The following is a 27,980-nucleotide window of genomic DNA, read 5'->3' on the forward strand; positions in this document are numbered from 1 at the left end:
AAATCATACAAAGTGCCAACCTTTCTGACATACATAGGCGTAATTCCGATCTTAATTAAAAACGTAGTAATTTCTTATTTCTGAAAAAAAAACTACAATCAATCAGAATTGCCAACCTTTCAGGCATAAATAGGCGTAATTCAAAGTAGGGTTTCAGGGGCGGACCCAGAGATATGAAAGGGGCGATTTGAAAAGGGGTTCCATCCTATTATTTGCTCAATTTAGCCCTAATTTTGCAGTAATTTAAAAAGCCCCCACTGATTTTTACCTATACATAACCAACTTCTTGCAATAAAATTTGAACCCAATACATTTATCACATAGGTATTCCTATCCAAAGTCTGCTAGGGATCTGAGTACGCAGAATCAGAAAACTAGTCGCAATGAATGGTGGGTATTATTTTATTAACATACTGATGTTCATATATTTCAAACAAATATTTGGTAATAAGATGCTTCTCTGAACGCAGCTAGATATGCCAACAAAGGTCACACCCTAACAGATAGGGCAAAATATGCACTAAAAAATTCAAGCTTAAAACGGCTCCGAACTTTGATTGTGATTAAATTTTGACACAAAAAAAATATAAATTTAAAATATGGATTTACATTCATACAAGATAAAAATCCAACAAAAACAAATAAAACAAAGATAACAATAAGACAAATCAAGACCACATCGAAATTGTGTAAACCAAACCGGCAATATTAGTAGAATATAAGTTTTAATGTGCTTTTAAACCTGCAGCCTTTTTTCACAAAAAATTGTAAGTCAGAGTAAAATTAGTGGTAAGTTATGACGTCACAATACTTTTATTTTCTATGACGTCATAACTTACGACTAATTCTACACGTACGATTCTTTGTGAAAAGGGCCACAGGCTTAAGGGTGCTTCTACCTTAACCACACAAATCCTACAGACAAAGAGGGGTCATGTTTAGATAGATTTTACTGTATTTTCCTACATATTTTGAACTTAAATTGTAAGTACATGCACACTCATCTGATATCAGGGAAACCCAATTAATAAATGCATTCATGAACAAAAAAAAAAACAACTATTGACAAATTACAATCTATTTCTTGAGTAGGAAAAACCAGTTTTGAATATTTCTACTTGAACTGTATGACTTACACGTAAAATACAATAAAACAGGACTTCTGAAGGTGTTTCACCATTCAAACAAAGATAGATTCAATTTTCTTGTTTGTTTCAAGATGTAGGCTAGATTCTATCCAGGTATAGGCTAGATTCCAGTCAGGTGAAAGCTAGTTTGTTGCAAGGTCTAATTTAAATTCTAGCCAAGTGTAAGCTGGTTTGTTACAATAGGTAAGCTGGATTCTAGCCATGTGTAAGCTAGATTCTAGCCAGCTGTAAGCAGGATTCTAAGCCATGTGTTTGTTAGATTCTGGCCAGGTGTAAGCCAAATTCTAGGTAAGTGTAAGCTTGGTTCTAGCAAGCTAGGGTAAAACATACAGAATATCAACCCTAATTCTACACCCCATGGGTTGTTACTATGAATAAAACATACAAAATATCAACCCTAATTCTACACCCCATGGATTGTTACTGTGGGTAAAACATACAGAATATAAACCCTAATTCTATACCCTATGGGTTGTTACTGTGGGTAAAACATACAGAATATCAACTGTAATTCTACACTCAATGGGTTGTTACTGGCTGATGTTATGACAGCTTTTGGACACACAAAGAGTGAAATATTAAAATATAGCAAATACCTACCCTAACTCCACACCCCATGGGTTGGTACTGGCAGGGTATGACTGCTTTTGGACACTCACACTCTTCATGACTCTTTATCTGAAGAAGATTAAACAGTATTAGATACAGTGAAACCTTTTCTACATAGAACCCCCTTTGGAATAAAGATTTTGTTCAGTAATCCTTTTTCATAATTACATAATGCAAGCCATTTCAGCAAGTTTATCAAAGGGACATAACCCACCAGGACCTGAAATCTTGGTTTGCCGTCTTATTAGTTAAGGCATGAAGTTCAATATTTTTCTTTGATGGGGTATAACTCTGTCATTCAACAAGTGTGGACAACTATAAAACCTGAAGGACTAGTAAATTTATTTCTTTTGGAGTAGTCCTTTTGATAACTAATTGTTCAAAGTTAGTGCCAATCCCTGTGTATAATACCATATTTCACAGCTCAAAAGGTTTAAATTACAACCCAACTGAATGAGTGGATGTAAATGGCATATCAGAATCACCATGTCCTATGACCTGTTCATTATTCCATGTTATGTTGCAATTATCTCAAGTGCCAATAGATTGATTTATTTCAAATTCTGTTTGTGACCTAATATATATATGTACCATAAGTAGTTAGGGATTTTGGTTACTGTCTGATATCAACCAACTGTTTCTTTGGACTTTTAAGTAGCAGTCTTTGTAAGAATCATGCAAATTCTGCAAAATGTGATACACCTCAAATAAAGGCTATATATTTTATTTTTGTAATTAAGTTGTTGTATGGGTCTTGATATTATGAAATGTATAATTATTCATTCCAATCTATCTGCTCTTAGGAGATAATCCACATTGAAAATTCAACAGTTTCTATTGTACTTAAGTGTCATGTATAGAGTTATCTCCCTTAATTTTGAATTCTACAACACAATTTATATAACTTTTATCTGCTAAGAGCACAGGTTATATGAAAAACCACATGTCAATTTCTGTTTACTATAAGAATTTAAACAAAATATAAAAAATAAAAATATGTAGGCTTTCCAACCATGAATCGTATTTTGCATGATTCTCAGGTGGAGTGCTACTTAAAACTGGGGGTATACCTAGTATGGTAACATCCTTAAATACCAACAAGTATAAATCACAAAGATAAAGAACATGAATTTTGCCAGAAAAAAAAATAATACAAGTAGATTTTCTTATTAAGTAGCACTCCAGCTAAAGATCGTGCAAAATGTGATTCATGGGTAAAATATTTTTATTTTTGACATTTTGTTTGAAATGTCATAGTAAACAGAAATTAACATGTAGTTTTTCATATAACCCATGCTCTTAGGAGATAAAATTATATAGAATGCACTGTAGATTTCAAAATTTAGAAAGATAACTCTGTAAAATGTGCTTAAATACAATAGAATCTACTGGATTTTCAATGTGGATTATCTCCTAAGAGCAGATAGACTGGAATGAATAATTATACATTTCATAGTATAGACCCATAAAACAACTTAATTACAAAAATAAAAATATGTAGCCTCTTTTGGGGTGTATCACATTTTTCAGCTTTTGCATGATTCTTACAAAGACAGCTACTTAAGCATTTATCACTTGCATATACATTTAAGTACAGGTCATTTTAAGAATCAGTCCAAAAAAATGTTTAAAACAAGTCTATCAAAAACCCACTGATCTGACAGTATAATTTCTATAAAAGAAGATCAAAGACCTTTATTTGAACTTTGCATCACTGAAAATGTTTTGAAAATTTTTATCAGATTGTTTGAAAATTGAGGTTCATGCCAGTGTTACCTGTCCTTGAAATTTTCTATGCACTGTATTTCAATGAAGTTATAATCCATTTTAACAAAATGTTATGGAAAGTTTGACTTGTCTTTATTCCTTGATTCTTAGAATAGTACAAATAATCAAATTATGCTATCGAAATGGTGGGCTATTCTATACCATGTTTCACCTGCTGCCTGAACCTTACTGAGACTCATACTTAAAGGTAAGACTGTAAACTATTTTCAATGACTGTTTCCTGAGATGGGGAATACCCAATACTACTGGAAGTGGGACATCACCCCTGATTCATATCTAAAAAGTTTTAGATGTGTTAAAACACTTAAATGACACAGTGAAACCCTGTCTGAACCAAAACCCTTCTGGACTAAAAATTGGTGCAGTTTTAGGACAAATGTTTCAGTAACCAAGGTTTTTAAGTGTAAATGTTTGCAAGAATCAAGCAAAATGGGAAATATCAGAAACATGCATGTCAAAAACCCACCAATCTAACATTGTAATATCACTCAAGGATACTTTCTCTAAACGGCAAATTTTACCAACACTTTGATTGCTATTTCTGGAGGTTATCAGGTATAATTAATTGGTTCATGCAATAAAATCTCTGCATTTGTTTCCTTCATGTGCCACACCTTACAAACATTTTGCCTGATACTTAGACAGGGAAGTACTTAACACTTTAAAAACAACTGAATTAAATACTAGTAATGGATAACTTGGAGAAAACATGAAAATTATAACCTGGCAATTTTATAAATAAATATTATGGCATGGAAAAAATTCTGGCCTCCACTACATAGAAATTTTCTAATTTGCAAATTTTGAAAATAAATATTCTGTCCCAACCAAAACTGCCAAGCCCCCTCTCTCTGAATCAAATGATCAATCATTAAACAACAATGCCCTTCCTTACTCACCACTTTCACATGAAATGTAAAATATACTTCATTAGAAATTTTCACTAAACACTATATAATCACCTTTGAACCAAACTTGGCAGACCAACAGACTCAAAACCTATATGCCCATCAATATTGAAATCTGACACACAAAAAATATTTCATTAATCTGCCAAATATTTATAGAAAAATAACTTCCTATAAAATCCATAATTCTTTTATTACAATCTGCAGTAAGAATGACTCTATTTGGAGTCAAACAGAAGTGAAGTAGTATCTTTTATGTTAGCCCTTCCAGGCTAAAAAAAAAATATGTCTGTTTCCTGCTACCTTACCTACCATATGTATTTGTGCCTACCCTAAACATTTAATTGCACTTTAGGCTCAAGCACTGTTAAAATCTAGATTGTTTCCCCATGAACTTAATTTAAAATGTTTTTGAAAATTAAAATAATTATTATATAGAAAGCAGTGATTTACAGAATGTTCCCTGTGTAATTTTTTTTGATAATTCACACTGTGAAATAAATTCGGTAATTTCACTCTCATGCTTTTTCCCACCAAAATGTCACAACATGAATATCAATCCTTCGTTCACAAAATTTAAATATATGTTGAAAATAACATTGAATAATGGAGGAAATCTATATAATAAATAGGATAATCAATTGGTTATTGTGAATAACCAAAATATGATCACTCGCGCCAAGAACGCATTAAGATTTAACTCGTGCACGGAAAAGTTTTGCACATGCATTAAAAATCTAGGCAGTTTTAGGCACTCGTGATCATATTTTGGTTATTCACTCTTTCCAATTAATTATCCTATTATTCCCTACCTACCTATGCTGGTAGCAAGAAACAAGACTATTATTCATTATTAAAACATGGAAATAAGGCATTATTTTTACTAACATGAATATGAAGGCAAACATTATATATTTATGAAGCTGTAATAAGGGTATTCTGTAACCAAGAAGTGAATTTTTTTTTAAATATAATATAAATGAAAAAAGTTCAATATTAATTTCTATACCTCCATAAATAAATAAATCCTGAAGTTAAATATATCTCCATAACAGTAGAAAAAAAATGCACTCCAATTACATAAAATCAATTTATATGATCACAAAGAAGACATTGAAAAATGATAACAAGCTTCGTATTACAGCATCAGTATCAACACAAGTCTGAATGAAAAATCAGGAAGTAACTCTTCTGTTAAAAGATAGGAAAAGTCATTATTGACAGCTGATATTGACTGCACTCTACTTATTGATATTTTTCCTTGTATCCACAATTAGGTCCAAACAGGTAATACATGTAAATCTAACCAATAATTATCTTTGAATCAATCAAACATATCCATAAAATAGATAAAGACTTCAAAAGGATAAATAGACATATTTTTATTGCTCAAACAGGAATAAAAAAAAGGTATAAGTGAATGGAAGATGCAAAAAAATATTTTGGAATCATTTTTCATTTGAAAGTGCAATCGTACCAGATATCCTTTTGAACTACTTCTATTTGTAACTGTGGAACCATAATCCTTGTGGTCCTTTCCTTTTTTGTTTTTGAGGACCATAAAAAATGTATTTACAGTTCCCCTACTTCTAATTATAGGTCACAATTTTTCATTGTTAGTTGCAAAATTTTAATAGTTTTTGGAGAAAAATAAATTTGTTATGTATTTGGATAAAAATATAAATAGTAATTATGAAAGTATAAACTTAAAAAGTGAGTTCCCACACAGGCAAAGGCAAAATCATTTCATGTGAATTTTACATGATTTCAATCTGGTTTAACTTTTAATCCTCTAAAAATGATCACTTTCAACTCTACAAAATTGGTTTCCCAGGAGTTGCTCACACAAGTGTGGCTGGATGGACGCAAGAACGCACACCGGTATTTCTACTCCTTTCCATGCAGCGAGAGACAGGTTTTATCATATATCTTCTCTCATTGAAAGGAAAAATCAAAATTTCTGACTACATTTAAACTGACCTCATTTCTCATCAGCTGACACGAACAATGTGGACAAAGGACCTTCATCATTGGGCATTCTCGTTTCACATGATCCTAAAATAATTCAAAGAAAATCAAGCAAATATTAATAGAGGAAGTTTATGAATTTGTATTGTAATGCCAGTCAGATGGTTTGCACAATGCATGCTGGGTAAAATAATTATTTATAAAAAAATGTTTAGTGTATATAATAGGTATAGTGTACCTGCAAAAATAATTTTTGTGGCAACTGCCATTCCTGCCATGCCACCTGCTATACCCAAGAAGATGATGTTTTTCTAAGTAGCACAAAAACTTAAAGATATTTGTGTTCTTACTGTGTACAAGGAAGTGACCCATGCCTGTTAGCCCTCCCATATAGGGGAGGGGAAACTCCTACAGAATCAATGAAAATCCCACATGTCTAACGGGAAGTTTTTGGTAAATATTACTATATTTTCTGAGAAAATTAATACTAAAAATTTTTATTTTTACATCAAAAATATGCTTTTGCATAATATTTTCCCATAAAAGACAGTGCCAATGGGGAAAAATCTCCCACATGAAAAGTTCCAAAGGTTAACAAGTACATTGACCTTCAAAATCAGAACTAACAGAGAATCTAAATGTCCACCTAAAGTAAGTATTCGCCGTAAAGAAATTATCTCTTGGTGGACATGGAATTTTGAATACAGTGCTAAAAGATTAATCAAGGGAACCAAATTTTGAGTGGTTATCATAAGAAAATATTCAAAGGATAAAGAAAAGACAGGAGAAATAGACACACACAACAAAGAACATGAAATAACAGAAAAATATGTGCAAAGAAATGACAGTAAACGAGCAACCAGGAATTCACTAAAAATTGAGAGCACAGACCAGGTGCACTTGAAGGGTAGGTGTCCAATGCTTAAATTTACTAGAAACACCAGCTGAGATACATGTAAACATGTAATACTCACCTCCTCAATTTCAGCTATCACCTGTGCTCCACATTTACTGCAGACAACTTTCCTCTTTGGGCAGATATGAGATAAATGTTGAGGTAAATCCTTACGTAGCAGAATGTCGCTACATTCATTTGGACAAGGGCTTGGCACATAACCACATTCATTTAAATGTTTCTGGAATAAAAAAAAAATGACAGTTCAGGGATTTTGTGATAAAGAGAGTAATGGACCATCTCCAAATATAGAAAATGATTTGAAAAAAAATCCTTTTCGTTTGAACTACAGTACAAGTACATGTACTATTTTTCACAATGGACTAATTTAGACTATATATATGAAATTTTCATATACCAGCACATTTTGTACATATAGTGGAAAAGTACCAGAGATACATTTTTTCTAGAAAGCTGCAACCTGTCACATTGTAGTTTCCTAGGAATCTGGAATTCTTATTCATTATACTTGTAGGGTACCAATTTCCAAGATTTTAAAGGTTTACTGAAACAACGAAAAACCATTATAAGATCTGTAGTATACTGAATCCTGAACCTTTCATTCCTAAACATGAAAATGCTAGTTTGAAACCCTCATCATGGTGATCATGAAGGTTTCCAGTTTTATCCCTGACATTTCCATCCCACTTCCTTTGGAAAACAACATATCCTGGAATTGGAATTTTTCAAAAATCAAAAGGACTTCCCACTATGGATCAATACACATTTTGAAAGTTTCAATTCAAGTGGTGTAAGCGTTTTTGAGTTACCTTATCATTCAAAAATGTGAAGGACAGATTGAAGGATGAGAGAAAAACAATATGTCCTCGAACTTTTAGCAGCGGTGGCATAAAACTTGATAACTACCCGCTCCTAAAAACAAAAACTATCTCTACTTACAGGTAATTGTTTAAGTATTTCTACAGTAGTGCAGCCTTCTTTGGATCTGGGACATCTGACTTGAAAATTCTGGATTTCACGTTTAGCAAAGTTATCAGGGAACAGTTGTTCTCTAATCACAGTTGAATTATCTACAGGGCACCGAGCTTCACCAGACTCACTAAAATATAGAATCAATCCTATCTTTTGAAGATAAAAGTGAAAGAAATTCAGCTGTGCAGTCACCACCCACTTTTTGTAATTCAAGAGTGCAGTGACAAAAATGGTGCATCCTTCCAACATTTAAACAACAAATAATATTTTTATCTGACATTATCAGGACAGACAAACAGACAGACAGATAAAGGTATATCATCATACACCAGCATATAAAAGAGAAGTCCAAATTTATTCACATTTAAGTCAGCAATTTAATAAATCTATTTTAGTGATAATTTAGTTTTGGAAAGCTACTACTTTTCTGATTGCATGGATTGGTTGACCTTTTTTTTTTTTTTTTGGGGGGGGGGAGTGTGGTGGTGGGGGGTTTTATCATTTTGTGATTGTTTCCTCATTAACAAAGTTAGCTGATTTACTAGTTTATATTATTATTTAAAAATCAATATAGAAGGCTTGATTGAAATATCTTTTTCTGTCCATTCACAATGACATCAATTTTCTGTGCAAGTTAGTATATACCATGTGATCAAGGTAAATATCACAACCCTCCTCTACTTACTTACAACAAGCAAAACAAAACATAAATACAAGAATGCTACCAACTATTGAATTATTTCTGTTATAGCAAAAAACAATACAGACTTAAAATCACAGTAGTAAAAACTTGCATTGAGGATCTTTCAACATTTCTGATGCCTGATTTTATTCAAAATTTGAAAAATAAAAATTGTACTAAAATGACAAAATTGTAATAATCAATGCATGCAATAATTTCTAAATTTACAGTATTTACAGTGTTGTTTAAATTTTATGTACAAAAAATAAAATAGAACTTTACCTCAGCCACCGGTGAATACATTTAGTGCAGAATCTGTGTCCACATGGCGTTTGAACTGGATCACGTAAAATAAGTAAACATATTGGGCAGTCATATTTCTCATCTGTTAAATTCACAAATTCAAAATCATAACCGTCATCTGGTTCTGCAATGAACTGTCCAATTGTAATGTAGCTTGTAGAATCTCGATTGCTCTGTTGTTCTAAGTTATCATAAACATTGGCCATTTGACCACCATACTTGTTGCTATAGCGACAGTGTTTGAACGGACACAAAGTGATCTTCCATGTCTTTTATTCAATTACCTACAAAAAGGGAAAACAAATCTTGTCAGAATAAAATCTAACAAACAATTGCAAATTTCCCTTTTCATCAAAGCATGTTTTAATATCAACAAATCAGAACATTGACTTAATGAGGTAGACCAAAGGTAAAGGACATAACTCTTGAAATCAGTGATACGTTTGTCTCATATTCAATTTCACCAAAGCCTATCAAGCTTTCACTTAAAACGAATTGAAATCAATCCAAGTTACTTTGATGCTTACCTGAGATTGATGCAAGAGTAATCAAGGGAACCAAGGTTATAGTGGTAATCAAAAGAATGCAATCCAGGGACAAAGACCAGACATGGAAGACAGACATACACAACAAAGAACATAAAGTAACTAAAATTATACATACAAAGTAACAAAAGCAGATGAGCAACTCGGACTGCAAATGTTGAATACAAACGTTCCGATGATTTGTAAGAGTTGTGTCTCCTTCCCTAGGTCTACCCTCTTAAGGCCAAAAATGATAATAGTCTTGTTACTTGCTACAAGCAAGACCAAAATGGAGTAGGGAGGTAAGGAAATCATTTTATTTTTCAATAACATTTTACATTGAGTTAATGGGGAAACAGTACAGACTTTAACAGTGGTTGGGCCAAAATGGCCTTAAATTGTTTAGGGTAGAAACAAAGAACTATAGTAAGAGGAAACAGAAATATCTTTCTTTTGGCCTAAATGCTGTAGGTTATGGGATGCCGTGTACTACTAATTGTGTCAATGATATAAATCAATTATGAAATACACTGAAATCTGCCTTAACCGAGCACCTTCTGGTCTTTAAAACTGGTTCAGTTTAGACATCTATTTGGTTTTGTTTTACCAAGGTTCAAAATACATTTAAATTGATTTAATAAAGGACCTTTAAAAAAGTGTCTGGTTTAGACAGGTTTTTAGGCCTTGGTTCAGAAAGGTTTTCCAATTATTTAGGGCTTGGTTCAGACAGGTTCTCAGATTATTTAGGACTTGGTTCAGACACGTTCTAAGATTAATTAGGGTTTGTTTCAGACAGGTTTTTACATTATTTAGAGCTTGTTTTAGACAGGTTTACCAATTATTTAGGCCTTGGTTCAGAAAGGTTTTCTAATTATTTAGAGATTGGTTCAGACAGGTTCTCAGATTATTTAGGGTTTGGTTTACACAGGTTTCACTGTAGATCAATCATCTAATCCAACTAAAACCAAACAAATAAAAACATGAACAAAGTTCTCACTACACAACAGACAAATACGTCAGGAAATAATCAATGCATGTCTCATTTCTGATGGTCAAGGTTAAATTAGTTTTTTGTACGTACATATATTTCACAAAAAAAACACATTCAACACCATTTTCTTTACTTCTGTGTTTATCTCATGGTGCTGTTAAACTATGTACAAGAGTAATCAAGGGAATCAAGGATATAGCAATAATCAAAAGAATGTAATCCAGGGACAAAGACCAGACATGGAAAACAGACATACACAACAAAGAACATAAAGTAACTAAAATCATACATACAAAGTAACAAAAGCAAATGAACAATTTACATGTCTGTGGATAGATGTAGGCATACATATAGCACTTAGAAGAAAAGTTGGTAATGGCTAATTTCTGCTTTTGAAAGGTTATTTAATAGTACACGAACACCCATAATAAACTAAGTAAGTGTAAATTGGACAGATACATCGTGGCAGAGATGGCTACTTGCAGAAAATACTAGTCGAGGGAAGAAAAATTTACCAAGCTGATTGGCGAGAGAAATTTGAGTCTCAAGACTGGTACTGTGAAGGTACTTGAATTTGTGGATACCAATTTACATGGATTATGGAAAAACCACAAGTTTGTGGATTCTTGAATTCTTGGTTTCGAGGCTTGCAGGATACACATCAATTGTAATATTTTTCATTGGGAACCAAATTTCATGGTTTAACCTACCCACAACCACAAAAATTGGTACTCCACGAATAATGCTTTCACAGTACTTAGTCCTACCATTATTTAATTTTAGGCCCTCAACTTTAAGGAAAAAACTGTTGAACAATTTTTCATACAAGAAGAACATTTGGCACAGTCATCTATATATGTACTTAACATACCAAGTGCTACTTTGCTGTGCCATTGTGTAGGAGTACATGTACATTGTACATTGTACATTTTAGAAAATAATCCTTGAAATAAGGAAAGGCTGTGGTGCCAGATGTGATAGAAACAAATGTTTAATCAAAGCCACAGGAAATTTCCTAGAGTTTAAATTTATATACATGTAGTTCTTCAAAAACACTTTACCACATTTTTCAATACACCTGATTAAGGACAGCAACCCACATCAAGTACTTTTTCATTCAAATAAACAACAATTGGCCCCTATTTGGAATCCACCCACTCAACACAAATTAAACAAAGAAATCTGTCTATATCTTGACTAAGGGAAAAAAAATTATTGCAATTTGAAATGGAGTGATATTAATTTCCATATAATCTAGCTGCGCTACTGACTGCCCTACCTTATATACCAAAGAAGACAGGGTCAAAAAGATCACACAGGTTTTCTGTTATAATAAATTAGGATGCATTGGAAGAATATTGAGCAGATTTCTACATTAGAGGGCTATTTAAATCACTCAGTAGCCCAGCTAGATTTGTATCAAAACCAATACCACTCTATTTCAGATTGCTATAATATTTTTTTTCTTGTTAAAGTCTGAAAAATCTTTGGTAAAGGTTACTCCTAAACACTAACCTTGAGAAGGTTGACTGTATTAATAACACCATTCAATTCAAAATAAAACCATTTTAGTAAAAAGTAAGCATAAAAGAACACTTTAAATCGAGGTTTTAGATTACAGTATTAAGACGATTCATTTGTTACATGATTAAAAGGCTAAATATCTGAAGGATAGATATAGAGTCATGATAACTAAAAGTATTCTTAACAAGCTGTCTACATAACTAAATCATCCATTTCAGAAATCATCTTTGAAAAAAATGTTCATTGAATATTAAAATCAAGCCAGGGTAACATAAAAATCTCCCGCTGGCCCGCAGCATGTATTTTTCATGTCTTAAAACATACAAGACAGATTATTTCCAATCGCAAGCATCTCATAACAATTTTCTCTTGTTATGCACATTAACATTTAGATAGAATACCAAACTTCATTATAAAATCATGCATAAAATTTCACTGAAATCTTGCAACTAGTTTGGAGAAAGTTGCACTGTGAAAGATATGAATCCTTAAGTTTGATTATCACCCCTTAAAGAACAACAACAAATATCAGTGATTCTTTAATGCAAATATAATTCATAACATTCCTATAAATTATCTTCAAAGTTCATCAAGAGATTTTTTAGCAAGAGTTGCACTTGCAGGATAGGAACATGTAAAACACTTAAAACTGAAAAATTTCCTTGGCAATGATCTAACAATATTTATCTTCCATTATGCACATATACATATATGTATACATGAAGCCTAAAATATATCATATCAAATTTCATCAATATCTATCAGGCAGTATAGGTAAAGTTTGGCTTACAAGGTGTGCAGACAGACAGACAGACATATAGGGTGCTTCCATTACATCTCCAAACTTTGGTTCCTAGGTGGATACTCTAAATTTGTTTGCATGGGATATTCCCCAATGGGTATTGTTACTAAGAGCAAATTAAATCTTGAATCCACCTCCACCCCTTTTCCAGTCTTTATTCATTTAAATTTTTGGAAGATCCAGAGTTTTAAGATATGGCTTGTATCAAGTACAAGGATTTGTAAATAAAATGTTAAAATGTTTTTTTTTAGATGTACATAAATAACATTCTGTCTTCAAAAAGTTCAATTCATTTTTGTGATGCAATATCTGCCTCTCTCAAAAATAAAACTAGACATTGCCCCTAACAGGATTAAAACTCCCCCTTCCCAGTCGCCTGTTGAACCTTGTACAACCAATATATGATTTTAGTTACTTTATGTTCTTTGTTGTGTATGTCTGTTTTCTATGTCTGGTCTTTGTCCCTGGATTACATTCTTTTGATTACCACTAGAACCTTGGTTCCCTTGATTACTCTTTCGAAAGTCAGATGTATGTGTTGATTATGAGACAAAAATTAAGAAGTTGTCCATGTAAAAATCACGCAGATTCTATAATACTGTATAAGTACTATTGTTCATGGGTTACCAATTTTCGTGGTTTTCAAGATTAAGCCAGTCCTCGAAATTTGGTTCCCAACGAAAAGGAGATTCCCATTATTGTCTATACTGAAAACCTCAAAACCACAAATTCGAAAATCCACGAACTTTTGTATCTTTCCAAATACACAAAAACTGGTATCAACAAATTAAAGTACTTTCACAATTTATGTGGCACAGTGTAAATTATACACTCCTTGAGACATTTAGGTTTTCCACACGCACGATACCTAAACGCATGCTAAACGCTCACCAAACACACGATAAACGAACGCTTCTATCGTGCGTTTCACCGAACCCTCCTATAGTGCTTTTTAAGTCACGATAAACGAACCCTCCCAGCGTGTGTTTAAACGCATGATAGATATACGATGAAAAATAATGATATTAACAAATAATGACGAAAGAAAAAATAGAAAATTGAATACATGAAAATATATGAATTTATAATAGCAAATAATATAAAAATAACTGAATCTAGGAAATAAGTACAAAAATAAACAAATGCTTCTATCCTGCATTCACCATGCATTTAAACGAACACAAAAACAATGTGTAAACACACAATAAACGATGCATAAACACTAAAATGGGAAATGTGAACATTTCAAGGACTGTAACCCACTGAATTTCTTGTAGCAATGTAATGTAAATACCTTATGTCAAATATAATGATAAATTGACAATGGATTGTTCTGAAAATGCATTTAAAGTTCCCTAACAAAGCAACCAAATTTTGCTCAAATGAAAGAGTTATCTCCCTTTCTTAAAAGAATTTCAATGCTTTCTATGTAATTTATTTATCTTTAATCATGAAATAAAACAAAAAAACAAAATTAAACTTTAAAAAGAGGATGCATTTTTGATATGAGATGGTTAAAAATTGTTAAAACAAAATTTGTTGAAAACAATTTTTTGTCATGTGCCACCCACTCATTAGTGCCTATTTTTTGCATATACACCCCCTTAAAAAATAATCTCAAATCATTCATTTAAAAAATGATGCCAAAAATTAATTTTAAATACCGTTAATTCTAATTACTGCATTTTAATTGAAGAGCAGTTTATTTTTGCTTATTTTTATGAGGAAGAAAAAAAAACATGCATATAAATCATGCCAACAAATTTCTTTGTTCTGGAGTACATGTTCCAGAGAGTTTTGGTTAAAAGTAAAAAGCTGCAAAATTGAATTTATATCCTTTGAAAGTATTTATTAAAATTGAAATTACATCCTTGAAGAAGTATTTGCGACAATAAATTGGTTTACAGTTAATCAAGATTTCAGAATAATCTGCCTTAGGCTTGTCCTGAAATTACATGTACATTGTCATTTTCATTTATATTTCAACAAGTATATTCAAAAAGCTTGTTCTGTCCAAAAAATACATTTATTACAACAAACTTTGTCAATGCACAAGTCTGAAATAGTACTGTTTTTCAAATCCCATAAAGAAACAGTAAATTGAATATATCACACAAAAATATCAGGGGAGGATCCAGACACTTCAAAAAGGAGGGTTGCCCATGGGGTTCCTTGGAAAAAGGGGGATGCTAGGACTTTATTTGCCATTTTTGTCACACATGAAAATGACAAATTTTCCAATAAAAAGGGGGCTACCAACCCCCTGCACACACCCCTCTGGTTCTGACACTGAATGTACAAGCAATAGCTGTGGTTAGAACTGAGATTTCTTCATTAAATTACTAAACAAAACTATGGTAACAAGAGAGATCAGACAAGGCAAGTTCAAGTACATGTATGCAAAAAAGGAACAATGCATAAATTGTGATTCCTTTAATTAGAAAAGATGTGAGAAGATAAGAAAAGTATTATTGAGTTACAATACCTGGTTGGTCATCGACTCCACCATTCTATTTAAAACCCAATGAGTGTACTTCCTGGTTGCAATATTACACTATATCAATATATACACATGATCTACTGGCAAAACAACAAACTGATGAAGGCACCTTTAAATAAAAGGTCGGACAACCTACAGTTCTGTGTGTCTACAGCAGAACATGTCAACTTCGGAACCAATACAAGCCATTGATAGATAGAATAACAGCTTAGTTGCTTCTTTCATGTTTTTTTCTTTGTATAGTAAATTTATTTTAGGAATTTATTTAAATTATTAAAGGAACTATCTTCGAGTGCAAAGTTCTTCCTCTTTTGTAATTGTATTTATCTACCGGAGCTTGTCATTCGAATATGCTATATCATTATCTATATTTCATTTCCTTTTTTTATCTTTTTTTTACCTACATAGGACAATGAATAAGTGACACAACAAAGAAATAGGAATCATTAATACTCATTAGTGACATTAGCAAGGGTTCAATTTAGTGGTCTGAGGTCTGGTACACTCAATTACTGACCAAGAACCATAGAAATTTCATTAACCTTGGTCCAGGAACATCAACTGTATTCAATGACACCGTATTGAGGACTGTTAGTATCCCTCAAGTGGACCATTAATCTTTAATGTGAAAGAAGTCCATGACCTTCCATTCTTGAAAGTAAATTTTGGTCTCTGAATTGATTTTTGTCATGAATAGTAAACACAGCAATATATGGGTTGATAAATATATATTATGTACTAAGAAGTCATACAAATTTTTAAAATTGATAACCCACTACCAGTCCATATAAAAACCAGACACAGCTATGCAGGTGTGGGTCAAGGTGAGGGCATAATGTGGGTAAGCCCCTTTTTTCCAAAGAAAAAAAAACAAAAAACTATCATCAACTACTAAATATTGAATATGGCAATTTATCATATTCATTCATTAAAAATGTCCTAATCTGATTTCCTTTTATACTGATTCTCGTAATTATGCCTCCCCTTCATAAAATCCTGGATTTGCCCCTGCTATGTGTACAATTGTAGAGGTGATAAAAGGACTAGAAAAAACCCAAAGGAACAAACATTGCTTTTTTATCTACATATTCCATAGTCCTTTCTGCATTCCGATTTATATTTTGAAAATAACAAAATCATTTCCCACTTAACCAAGAACCATAACTCTTGCAAAGTGCCTGTTTCATGTAGAATCTGACACAATGCAACATAATTTATCACAACATGACAACAACCAAAATTTAATGTGGTCTTTAACAATCTTAGAATAAGAAATAAAAAATAATAAAGGGTTAAAGGTCAGGGAAAGGAAAACCAATTCAACCATTGGTCACAGTATTAGCACGATTTTGCATTGTGTTGACCACTTTTTATTGGATAAAAACATTCGTCCAGATAACCAAAGCAGAAATATGCAAAAAAAAACAAAAAAAAACGGTGGGTGTTTCTAGAAAAGCAGAGGACGCTTACCCTACCGGTGCACCTGGTCTATGCTCCCAGTTTTTAGTGGAGTCCGAGTTGTTCATTTGCTTTTGTTATTTTGTATGTATGATTTTAGTTACTTTATGTTCTTTGTTGTGTGTGTCTGTTTTCATGTCTGGTCTTTGTCCCTGGATTGCATTCTTTTGATTGCCGCTATATTCTTGGTTCCCTTGATTACTCTTTCAAGTGAACATATTCTTGGTTATCAATTTTCTCAGTTTCAAAATAATGAATAGCCTAATTATAGTGCTGAATATCAACCTGTGGGTTCTATTTTCCGTGCTTTTCTGTCAACCTCATAAATAACAAAAATTTATACATGAAACTTAACATGTTAACAGTATACCTATATCATAGAGTCGGAGCTTCTAATGCAAGTTTTTCGTCTGAATATATATCTGAAATATTGCTGCTCAGGCGTTAAACCCCAACAATCAATCAATACAAACCTCTCGTCAATATTGAAAGTCTTTCACTTTCGAACCAAATTAAGTTAACATAATTATTCAAAGGGTAATCCCCTAGATTGGCCCAAATTAACATAGTCATAAAGGAAGGATCTATATGTACTAAAATATCTTTATATTTCAAGAAGCTTTTGTTCAAGTTTTGGTTTCATCATAAATGAAGATGTTAACCTTTGAAAACTCAAAAGAGGAAGAAATTATATTTGAGATTTTGGTATAGCCTCACTTTTGAAATATATTTTGGCTGTCAAATTTTTATGTAATTAACTATACTAAAATTTGTAATTATTTATTTTCACATACATGTATTACTATATGTACATCAGATTGGGTGTCTTTTTAAACTGTGATTTTGACCCAAAATTCAAATACAATGTATGTCACCTCTCAACTTTATTGCTTCCCTTTTTCTCCACATTATTTTGACTGGTGAAATTAGACTTTCAGAGAATCCCTGTTATGAATGTAGCCTACATGCATAAGTCTTCAAATCCTAACCTCGTGCCCAACGTGGATGACTTGACAGTAAAGTCGTAGCCATTCAGGCTTAAAAATAATTGACTTTTTGGAAGCATTTTTAGTTTATGTATTGGGAAAATATTAAAAACAATTTTCTCAAATTGTAAGCCAGTATTTAAAAATGTGTTTTTGATATGCATGTTTATAATTTTTCCCATTTTGCCTGATTCTTAAAAGAGCTTACAGTTAAGTACATGTATATGAGACTTTTCAAGATTATGCAAATAAATGTTTGAAAACCACCAATGGCTAAAAAAAGTACCTGTGAAACTGAATGTACTTATTAAACAAATATACATTCTTCTTTATGTATTTTATCGCTAAGTGCTTTTAAAATTTTTAGCTATATAGTATGGCTACAGCTCTGACAGGCATAGCATTATAATGACCCAAGAACATCCCTGCAGGCAAGTTTATCACTAAGACATACCTTTAATGTAAACTAATCCCAGTGTAAATATTTTTGTACCTAGAGTTTTTAACATAATACCTCAAAATGGATTTTATTTGAACAGATTTTTACTCATAAGGTTTGTTTGTTCAAGTACATGTACTTTTAAGAGAATTTTTAACTTGCTTGGTTAAAAATCAACATTGATAGCTCTAGTTTGGACTCTGGTACATGTACATGTATTTAGTCATATTTCATACAAAGTCAGGTGAATTACTGGTAATATTTTTTGTACAACCAACCATGAAAATTAAGTTAAATCTACTTGGCAAAAGCTTAGGTAATATTCTATACGAAGATGAAGCCTGAACTTCCTAGTCAACAGTTAAATGCCGGTACCCTTTAAATGTATGTCTTAACCGAGACATGAACTGTAACTTATAAACCCAGTCCCCAAGGTAATATTTTTATACAGTATGATCTATTCTATAAACCATAGAGCATTTAAGTATCAGCCTATGTAAGAATTAGGCAGTGGGTGAAACATGGTATTATGAAAAAAACCACCATTTTGATAGTTTAATATCTGACTATTTCCACCATCAGAATCAAAGAAAACAGACAAGATTTTCCATAACAAGCTGGACCACTGAGTTATAATTTCATTGAAATACACTGAAGATGAACATTTCAAGGGCAGATAACTCTGTCCATGACCTACTATTGAAAATTTCTGAGCAAAGCCAGTATAATGGTCTTTTCAAATAGTTAAAGCATCCTTGATTGAAATTATATTGTCAGATCAGAGGGTTTTTGATATGCATGTTTCCTATTTTTCCCATTTTGCCTGATTCTTACAAATACTTAAACTTAAGTACCAATCCATATAAAATTCAGACACTGCCATTGTACAGTGATTCAAGATGAAGAAAATACCAACAATGCTTTTTTGGTCTATATATACCGTACTTTCAAATAACAATAGTCCGTCCTGTATAAATATCGGTGTATTGAAGAAACCATATATTCATCTCCTATTTAAAATCAACCAATTCAAACAGAATCAATAACAGAATCTCTTGCAAAGTGCCAATTTCATACAATCAATCTATATAAATTTTATCTCAAAAGTGCAGGAACCAAAGGACAACCTAAGACCTTTTTTTGTGGTCTGTAACCATTGCTGACTTAGAAATTAAAGTGAATTTGTTGGGTTTAAGACATGTAATGCCACTATCATTTCCAAAAGTTGGCTGGTATGTAATAACAATATAAACATTAAAGAAAAGCAAAAAAATGAAGGAAGATATTTCTGACTTAATGGAAACATAAATCTTAAAAAAAAGACCAATGTTCCTTATTGGTTAAAAAAACATGTGCCCTCATCCCTGCAACCCTATTTTTTTCAAGTCCATTTTATGCAGAATCACATCCTGTCTGATTTTTATAAAGACTGCTACTTAATGCAAAGTTGTTCTATTCAAATAAAAAACTTCAGAGATCCTATCATGACAAGAACAGTATATTAATGCAGCATACATTACTAAATGCAAATTTCTTAAGCTTTTCAAAAATTGAAACTTAGGGATTTATTCATGCAAAGAAACGTTGGCAATTTTTTATTAAATTTTTGAAAAGACAATATTTGTTACTATTGAGAACGAAGTATTTTCTGCTATTCGACAAACTTTTACACTGATACACGTAAGTTTCACTGTTTAAGAAAATTTGAATTGTACACATACTTTTTTTCTTAAGTAAAAGTTCTATTTTCCCATAATATATTCCCTAAAATTTTGTACATGTACATGTATATTTCAATTCAAATTTTCCCATATCTATTTCCATTGTACAAAAGTGGGAATTATAACTTCACTTCAGAAACAATGCATCAAGTGACAGGAAACATAACAGTCGTTCATATATAGTATCTAAGTTCCCCATTCTTGCTGATCCTATTTTTCTATTGGTGAAAAATCAACTAATCAAGGGCATGAGTATGAAAACTGAATAAACGTTGTTTCTTCCTCTTTCAAACAGTTTGTTTGTGAATGACATATTTGTATCCTTATCCTGTTTTTATCTTAAGGTAACCAAAGTGCTGAAGTGCTGGGTCAAGGAAGACTTTCAATACTGAATAGAAATTGTTTTGTCAAGAGCATATCTCTGCCCTTCAAAAATCTATAGTTACTAATTTTAAGTCTGCATATACTTCAGATTTAAAGCATATCCTTTATCAATACAAAATTAGAATCATTGAATTATTAACTGGATCAATTTTAAAATCAACCACAGGTACAGACTTACAAGTATATATATTTTTTAAAAGACAGCTGAAAATAATTTTCCATTTATCAGATAAAACACAGTTCTTCCAGAATTTATCTTCGTAAAAATTGCACCAATCACTCATACAATAAACTAAAATGATTCCAACCACTAAGTATAGCTTAAATGCATTTATGAATGTATTGTTTTTTCTTTGAGACCCTCATCTAGTGCAATTGTCATGCAAATAGCAGATATATTCTCAGAAGAATTATCTTAGGGTAGTAATAGTACCAGTGTTGCCATTAATAGACTTAGCGGACTAGAAATTTTGTGCATTGTTTCTTAACTGACTTAATAACACAAACTGTTAGGGAATCTCTCCTATACTGTAAATTCATATATGGCAGCAGATCATCATACCATGCTGATGTCAATGTTAATTAAAAAAAAAATGCATTGCATGCACATGTTCATATGATAAAGATACTGTTATGTTTAGCTATTATCTTTTTAAAATGTTGTTATGGAGACCTTTTGGTTTTTTTTTAATATTATAGATTAATTTTTTTTAACAACAAATTAGCGAGCTAATGCCCACCTGTGTGATTCCTGGCACCACATTTCAAGTTAAAAAATATTATAGGTAGGTCAACAAACTGGAAGTTGTCACATGTCCAAATCAAATCCTACAATATAACACACCTATATGTATGTATGTAAAGCTTGTGTTAAAATATCTAGTGGTTGTGATAAGTACATGTAGTTACAGAGGAAACTTTCAAGAAAAAAATGTAACAGACAGACAGACAAGGGAAAAACTTCATAACAAAGTCTATTGACACAAGGGTTACAGTTGAATATACATATAACTATTCGCAAATTTAACAGTTCTAACATTGTTATACATATATATATATATATAGATCACAAAACATACCAAATAAAAATGTGAAAAATGTAGCCTAAACATTCTAAATCTATTTTAGCTAGTAAGGGGCTCCTCATTAGAAGGAGGATTTGACCACATACCCCAAAAATCAATCTGATCTTGCTTATAATCCTTTATTTAAATTTCAAACAGATCAACTGATAATGGCACTTATACCAATTGTTTACAGATGACTTTAACAATAACATGATAAACCAGTTATATATATGTAAGTCTGGAGCCTACACTTGTGAAATGCTGATGGCCAGGTAAAACCCTGTTAACTAGCCAGTAACTTCCATAAAAAAAAAAACTTCAACATATGCTGTCTTAGCGGTAGACGGTAGCAACATGGCCAAATGCTACATGAGCTTGAATGTTGCTAATTAAATTTTGAGTATGACCTTTTCAAATACAATGGACATTAGCCACAGCATTTGTTTGTGTCTATTTTTATAATAGCATGGCTAATGCAAATTCTCTACGACCGCTAACACAGATATGGGTTTGGGCCTCTGGACCAAAAAGTTTACAGTGGAGACTGTGACACCATACATGTAAATGTACATCAGATGATATCTTTAATGCTCATGATAACACCATGCCATCATGAGACTGCACAATTTTTTTAATCAGTATAAAAAATTCCAACAGAGTCTAGAACATCAAGGATTTATACAGCATTTTAATATTAGCATTTCTAAATAAAAATATGGCTACTGAATTGACATTGACATTAAATTATGACACCATTACAATCTAAACCAGTTTCATACCATACAATTTTAAATTGCCAAAATATTTGGCCAACCATACCCAAATACAATGGAATGATATTATTGGATTACAATACATAGTAAAGTTACCTACCATTGAACGAGGAAGTGTAATCCATTGGCTGTATACTTTCAAATATTGACGCAATTCTAGATGCAGGAAGTAAGGGTCGTTATAAATCTATAACAGTTTATGGTGATTTTATTGCTACTTACAGTTACAAAACCAATTTATTACATCTATTACACTGGAGTTTGAAAGCAATACAAACATGTAGTAATTAATAAGAACAAGTTTATAAAAATGACATTTATAATTGTAAATATTTATGTCACTCAAGTTATCTTTCCATACAATGTAATTGTAACATATACACATGGACATGTATGAGATATCACTAGCTAATATACTTATACTTACAATGTAGCATGAGATTTATGACCCTTATGAACCAGTATAGCTCTAGATTTGGCCACAGGTTTTGCTCAGTGAGTTTCCCATTGAAGCTTTAACAACAGAGCATGAACTCAGTGTTCATTTAAATTGACATCTTTACTGACCTAACCAATATCCTAATTCCAGTTCAATGAGGTTAGGAGCACTTTGAAATCCATCACCCTTCAAAGTACTGAGGCCAGGCTTAAAATAATATTTGTTTGCCTGTACCTGACCCTAGCTTTGGGTAGATACATGAACATGTAGGTAGTGAATAATTTTAAAAATTCTTATGATTCTGTAAAATCTATGATCTAAGAAGTGAAAAATGTTGCTTTGATACTTGAAAAAAAAATCTTGTCAGAGAATGGCAATAAAATTGCGTAGATGGGTAGGTAGGGTAAGGGGAAACAAATAAAATTTTAATTTTGGCCTGACGTTTGCCTTCCATACAGATAATACATGAATTGTCCCCATCAATTAAAAATACATGTACTTTACAGGGAGCTTCCAACATATATAAATGAATAGCACTGCTCATAAAATATTTCCATATTTTTAAAATTAGAGCATAATCTTGTATTTACATTCTAACTAAAGTTTATTAAAAATTGCACAAAGCTCACCATTTTTTACTATACATGTACAGGTTTTTGAAACACTGTAGGATGCACATGTATGTACAAGGGAATAGGTTTAGAATTGATGCAGTAGCTAATGCTACAAAAATTTTACTTTTACACAAAAAATCAACTTATGGAAATTTGCGCACATGAAGTCAACTTCAAAACTCATTCTCCATGAGCATCTAATACACTTTTTTTACATGCATGCTAAATAATTCTGAATGAAATATTGTAAATACATTGTATATGTCTAGTTTAATGTTCAGACTTCACAAAAAATGATAACTGAATTCCACAAAATATCAGCTTGAATCATTAAATTTCAAAATAATCACAAACAATCCCCTCATAGATTTTAACTGCATGTATAATTAAGTAGCAATCTTTGTAAGTATCATGCAAAATGTGATTCATGGGTGGAAAGCCTACATATTTTTATTTTTGATATTTTGTTTAAAATGTCATAGTAAACAAAAAGTAACATTTGGTTTTTCATATAACCCATGTTCATAGGAGATAAAATTATACAGGATGCACTGTAGATTTTAAAATTAAGGGAGATAATTCTGTAAATAACACTCAAATACAATAGAATCTATTGGATTTTCAATGTTGATAATCTCCTAAGAGCATTAAGATATAAATGATTAATTACACATTTCACAATATTGACCCATAAAACAACTTAATTACAAAAATAAAAATGTGTAGCCTTTTTTTGGGGTGTATCACATTTTTCAGATTTTGCATGATTCTTACATTTACAACGAAGGCTAAGATAACTTAACATGTACCGGTATGTTTTAATGTACTGGCATAAACCAGAAAGGTGTCACAGCAGCTACAGTGAATATTTTTGCTGCATTTATGATTCATGTCTGGAGTGATAAAAAGAACTACATGTATCACAAATACTACATGTAGTAGTCATTAAATTATCAAATGCCAAAGGTAAAAAAAATGCTCAAACATGAAATACATGTATATTTGTACATGTATAGAACATAAATGAAAGATGTGCCCCAAAAAATCAAGGTTTTACAGAATTTTGGGATTATTGTTGAGAGTTCATATGTAAACGGCAAAAGCTGTCTAAAACAAACCCTGAATAAAGCAAAACCTTTCTTAACCAGACATTTTTTAGACTTTACATATAATGCAGTTTAAATGAAGTTTGGACCTACATGTACATGTATGTAGACTGAAACACCCAGCAAAACTAGACAAATTTTACAGTCTAAAAAGGATTTGATATAAGCAGGTCTCCATTTTACACGTTCATAAGATGTTAAGTGCAAGTGTTTGTAAGAATCAGGCAAAATAAATGGGAAAAATCAGAAACATGCATGTCAAAAACACCAACATTGTAATATTATTCAAGGATACTTTCTCTATTTGAAAATAAAACTATTTAATATCTGCATCACTGACTTTGCTCAGAAATTTTTCAATAGAATGTTAGAAAAATGAGGTTTTTGACAGAGTTATCTGCCTTTGAAATGTTCATTTTAAATGCATTTCAATGAAATTGTAACTCAATGGTCCAGCATGATATGGAAAATCTTGTCTGTTTTCCTTGATTCTGATGGTGCAAATAGTCAAATTATACTATCAAAATGTTTTTTTTTTATACCATGTTTCATCCACTGCCTGATTCTTACAGGGACTGACACTTAAACCAACTTGGATTCTATTCACTTGGATTTTTTTTGTCAATAATAAAACATTCATCCCATATTACAATGCAATATATGTATTCCAATGTTTAGCCATCAGAAACATCCAATTAAAGTCAAATTTATGCCTCCCCTTTTTTAACAAGAAGGCCAAAGTGTATTGAAATTGATTGAAACCAGGAAGATAATTTATAATCACAACATGACCTTCTTCTCCTGTCTGTTAATTGAATGTGTTAGAACAAGTGTGACAGTCATTCAATTATGTTGTCTTCATACAAAGGGCAATAACTCCTATTAAAATAATGGGTATTCTAAATGAGACAAGAGGTGATTTATGCAAGCTCACAAAATTCATTTTTATTTCTTATTCAGGAAAAAATTATACAGAGTAGATTATCAGTCTAAGTTTGTCATTCTGTTTTTGCACTTTTGAAATAAAAATTACATGTACAAATGTATATAGTGGAACTTTGGAAGAGTATCATGTGTATGGTATTTCATTTAGGATCATATAAGTGGGAGATGAATGCATGATTTTCTCAAAAATACAGGTCTGTAAAATGCTGACAGTACTATATTTAGATGGAAGAAGCATTATTTGTTCAGTGGGTTTATCTGCACCATGAATAACCATTACCATTGGCAGTGTATGGATTGGCACTTAAATCTATTACAAATCAATTTTACACATTTAAGCAAGTCACTCCTTCTACAGTTTATTAAATTAATGATAAGAAAATGAACATCATGCTATGGTGCACCTGTATGTTACTGGCAGATCTATAAATTTACTAATGGATCCCCAAAGTTCTCCTAACGAAAAATGAGATAAATATATGTATTAATGTGGGTATACAAATGTACCTTTCAGCTTACACAAAAATGTAATCAATTGGGAACCAAAAAAGCAGGGACAAACTGTGATTTTTGGATCATTTTATAAATACTAATAGTAGAAATATTTCAAGAAAAGCGTAATTTCTTTATGAATATTATTGGTTTATTATATTTTTAAATTTAAAAAAAATTAAAATTTTAACATCTTCAACTTTTGATGGGATAATAGAACAAAATAATTACTGTCTTCTGTGTCAGTAATGTGAGTGTGATTTACCTTTTGGAAAACTGCAGATATTCACCTCGCTCTAAGGTCTCGATAAATATCTGTTTTTCCAAAAGTCTGAATAGTACTGCACATTAACCTCAACAAAAGACAGTGAGGTATTCTGAAGACAGACAGACAGACAGGTGCCTAAAAATATACAGAAGTAGGAAAGAACATAATGAGCACAAACCTCTAACTATAGACAGAGTCTGAACAACTACAGGGCCGGATCCAGTCATTTTGAAAAGGAGGAGTGCCAGCTGAAGCTCCTCAGAAAAATAATAATGCTAGGACATTATATGCAATTTTTTGTAAATTATACACATGAAAATGACAAATTTTCAAACAAGAGGCTCCAAGGAGCCTGAATCGCTCACCTGGTTAAATTTTTGCCTTTCAAGGGCAATAACTCAAACAAAAAGTTGTCCGACAATTTTGACTCCATCAAGACTTTGGTAGGACTTATCATGAGGATCATTTCATCAATCAAAAGTTTCATTCTATCTATAATAGTTTTCAAGATATTGATTGAAAACTGCAAAAAAACGTAATTTTTTGCCTTTCAAGGGCAATAACTCTTATATAGAGTCGTCTGACAACTTTGATCCCTGAAGACTTTAGTAGGCCTTTTAATAAGAATCATTTCAGCAATTGAAATTTTCATTCTCTCTATCACAGTTTTCAAGATATAGGCTGAAAACTGTAAGAAGGAAAAGTCATTTTTCACCTCTCAAGTGCAATAACCCTTCAATGGAGCCTTCTGACAACTTTGATCCCTGGAGACTTTCGTAGGCCTTATAATAAGGATATTTCAGCAGTTGAAAGATATTGGCCAAACCAAACGGTTTTGGAGATATATACAGAAAACTACTGTATCATGAAAGTGTATGACAACTATGTTCTATTTTTAGTAAAGGTGGCAATGTTTTTTAACCAATCAAAAAATCCAAACAGTCATTTTGTTAAAAATACCCTTAAAAACAAAAATACCAACTTTCATTGAATTCTGAATAGTAGTTTCTGAGGAGAATATTTTTGAAAGTAATAAAATCATAAACAGTAAATTTGCCCAAAAAGAGCAATAACTCCAACATGGGTCAACAAATTTTCCCCAAAATTTTAACACAGATAGATCTCATCATGCTGAAAACTTTTATATTGTGTCAGAATTAGCTAAACCTAACGGTTTTGGAGATATATGCAAAATTCTGCTGTCTGACCCCTATGTTTTATTTTTAGTAATGGCTTCCACGTTTTTGAATCAATCAAAAATCCAAACGGTCATTTTGTTAAGGATACCCTAACAAACATATACATGTATACACCCTTAAAAAACAAAAATACCAACTTTCATTGAATTCTGTATTGTGGTTTTTTGAGAAGAAGATTTTCAAAAGTAATAACATCAAAAACAGCAAAAAAATTTCCAAAAAGGGCAATAACTCCAACATGGGTCAACAGATTTTCACCAAAATTTGACTACAGATAGATCTCATCATGCTGAATACCTTTACTCATGTCAGAAGTTGGCTAAACCTAACAGTTTTGAAGATATATGCAAAAATCTGCTGTCTAACCACTGTGTTCTATTTGTAGTAATGGCGGCCATGTTTTTCAACCGATGAAAAATCCAAAAGGTCATTTTGTGCAGGATACTCTAAGGAA

At 31.9% G+C, this 27,980-nt stretch overlaps 1 protein-coding gene across 4 annotated transcripts in view; it reads right to left on the reverse strand.

Annotated features, from left to right (window-relative positions):
- The window catches only part of LOC148610472 (TNF receptor-associated factor 6-like), a 43,818-nt gene that overhangs the window by 5,646 nt on the left and 10,192 nt on the right, over positions 1 to 27,980 (reverse strand). For 2 of the 4 annotated variants that reach the window (XM_088595476.1, XM_088595473.1), the window contains exons 2-6: positions 9,274 to 9,578; positions 8,277 to 8,436; positions 7,396 to 7,557; positions 6,434 to 6,508; positions 1,749 to 1,826 (exon numbers count right to left, since the gene is read on the reverse strand). In XM_088595476.1, the coding sequence (XP_088451602.1) occupies positions 1,749 to 1,826; positions 6,434 to 6,508; positions 7,396 to 7,557; positions 8,277 to 8,436; positions 9,274 to 9,500 (702 nt within the window). In that variant the 5' untranslated portion in view covers positions 9,501 to 9,578. Of the gene's footprint in view, positions 1 to 1,748; positions 1,827 to 6,433; positions 6,509 to 7,395; positions 7,558 to 8,276; positions 8,437 to 9,273; positions 9,579 to 15,620; positions 15,745 to 22,563; positions 22,584 to 27,980 lie in introns of those variants that run through there. The other 2 variants (XM_088595474.1, XM_088595477.1) reach the window with 2 other exon arrangements.

The sequence above is a fragment of the Perna viridis genome, chromosome 8, assembly GCF_037379345.1.
Source record: "Perna viridis isolate PV_CMFRI_1.1 ecotype Kerala chromosome 8, ASM3737934v1, whole genome shotgun sequence".
Classification (NCBI taxonomy): Eukaryota; Metazoa; Mollusca; class Bivalvia; order Mytilida; family Mytilidae; genus Perna; species Perna viridis.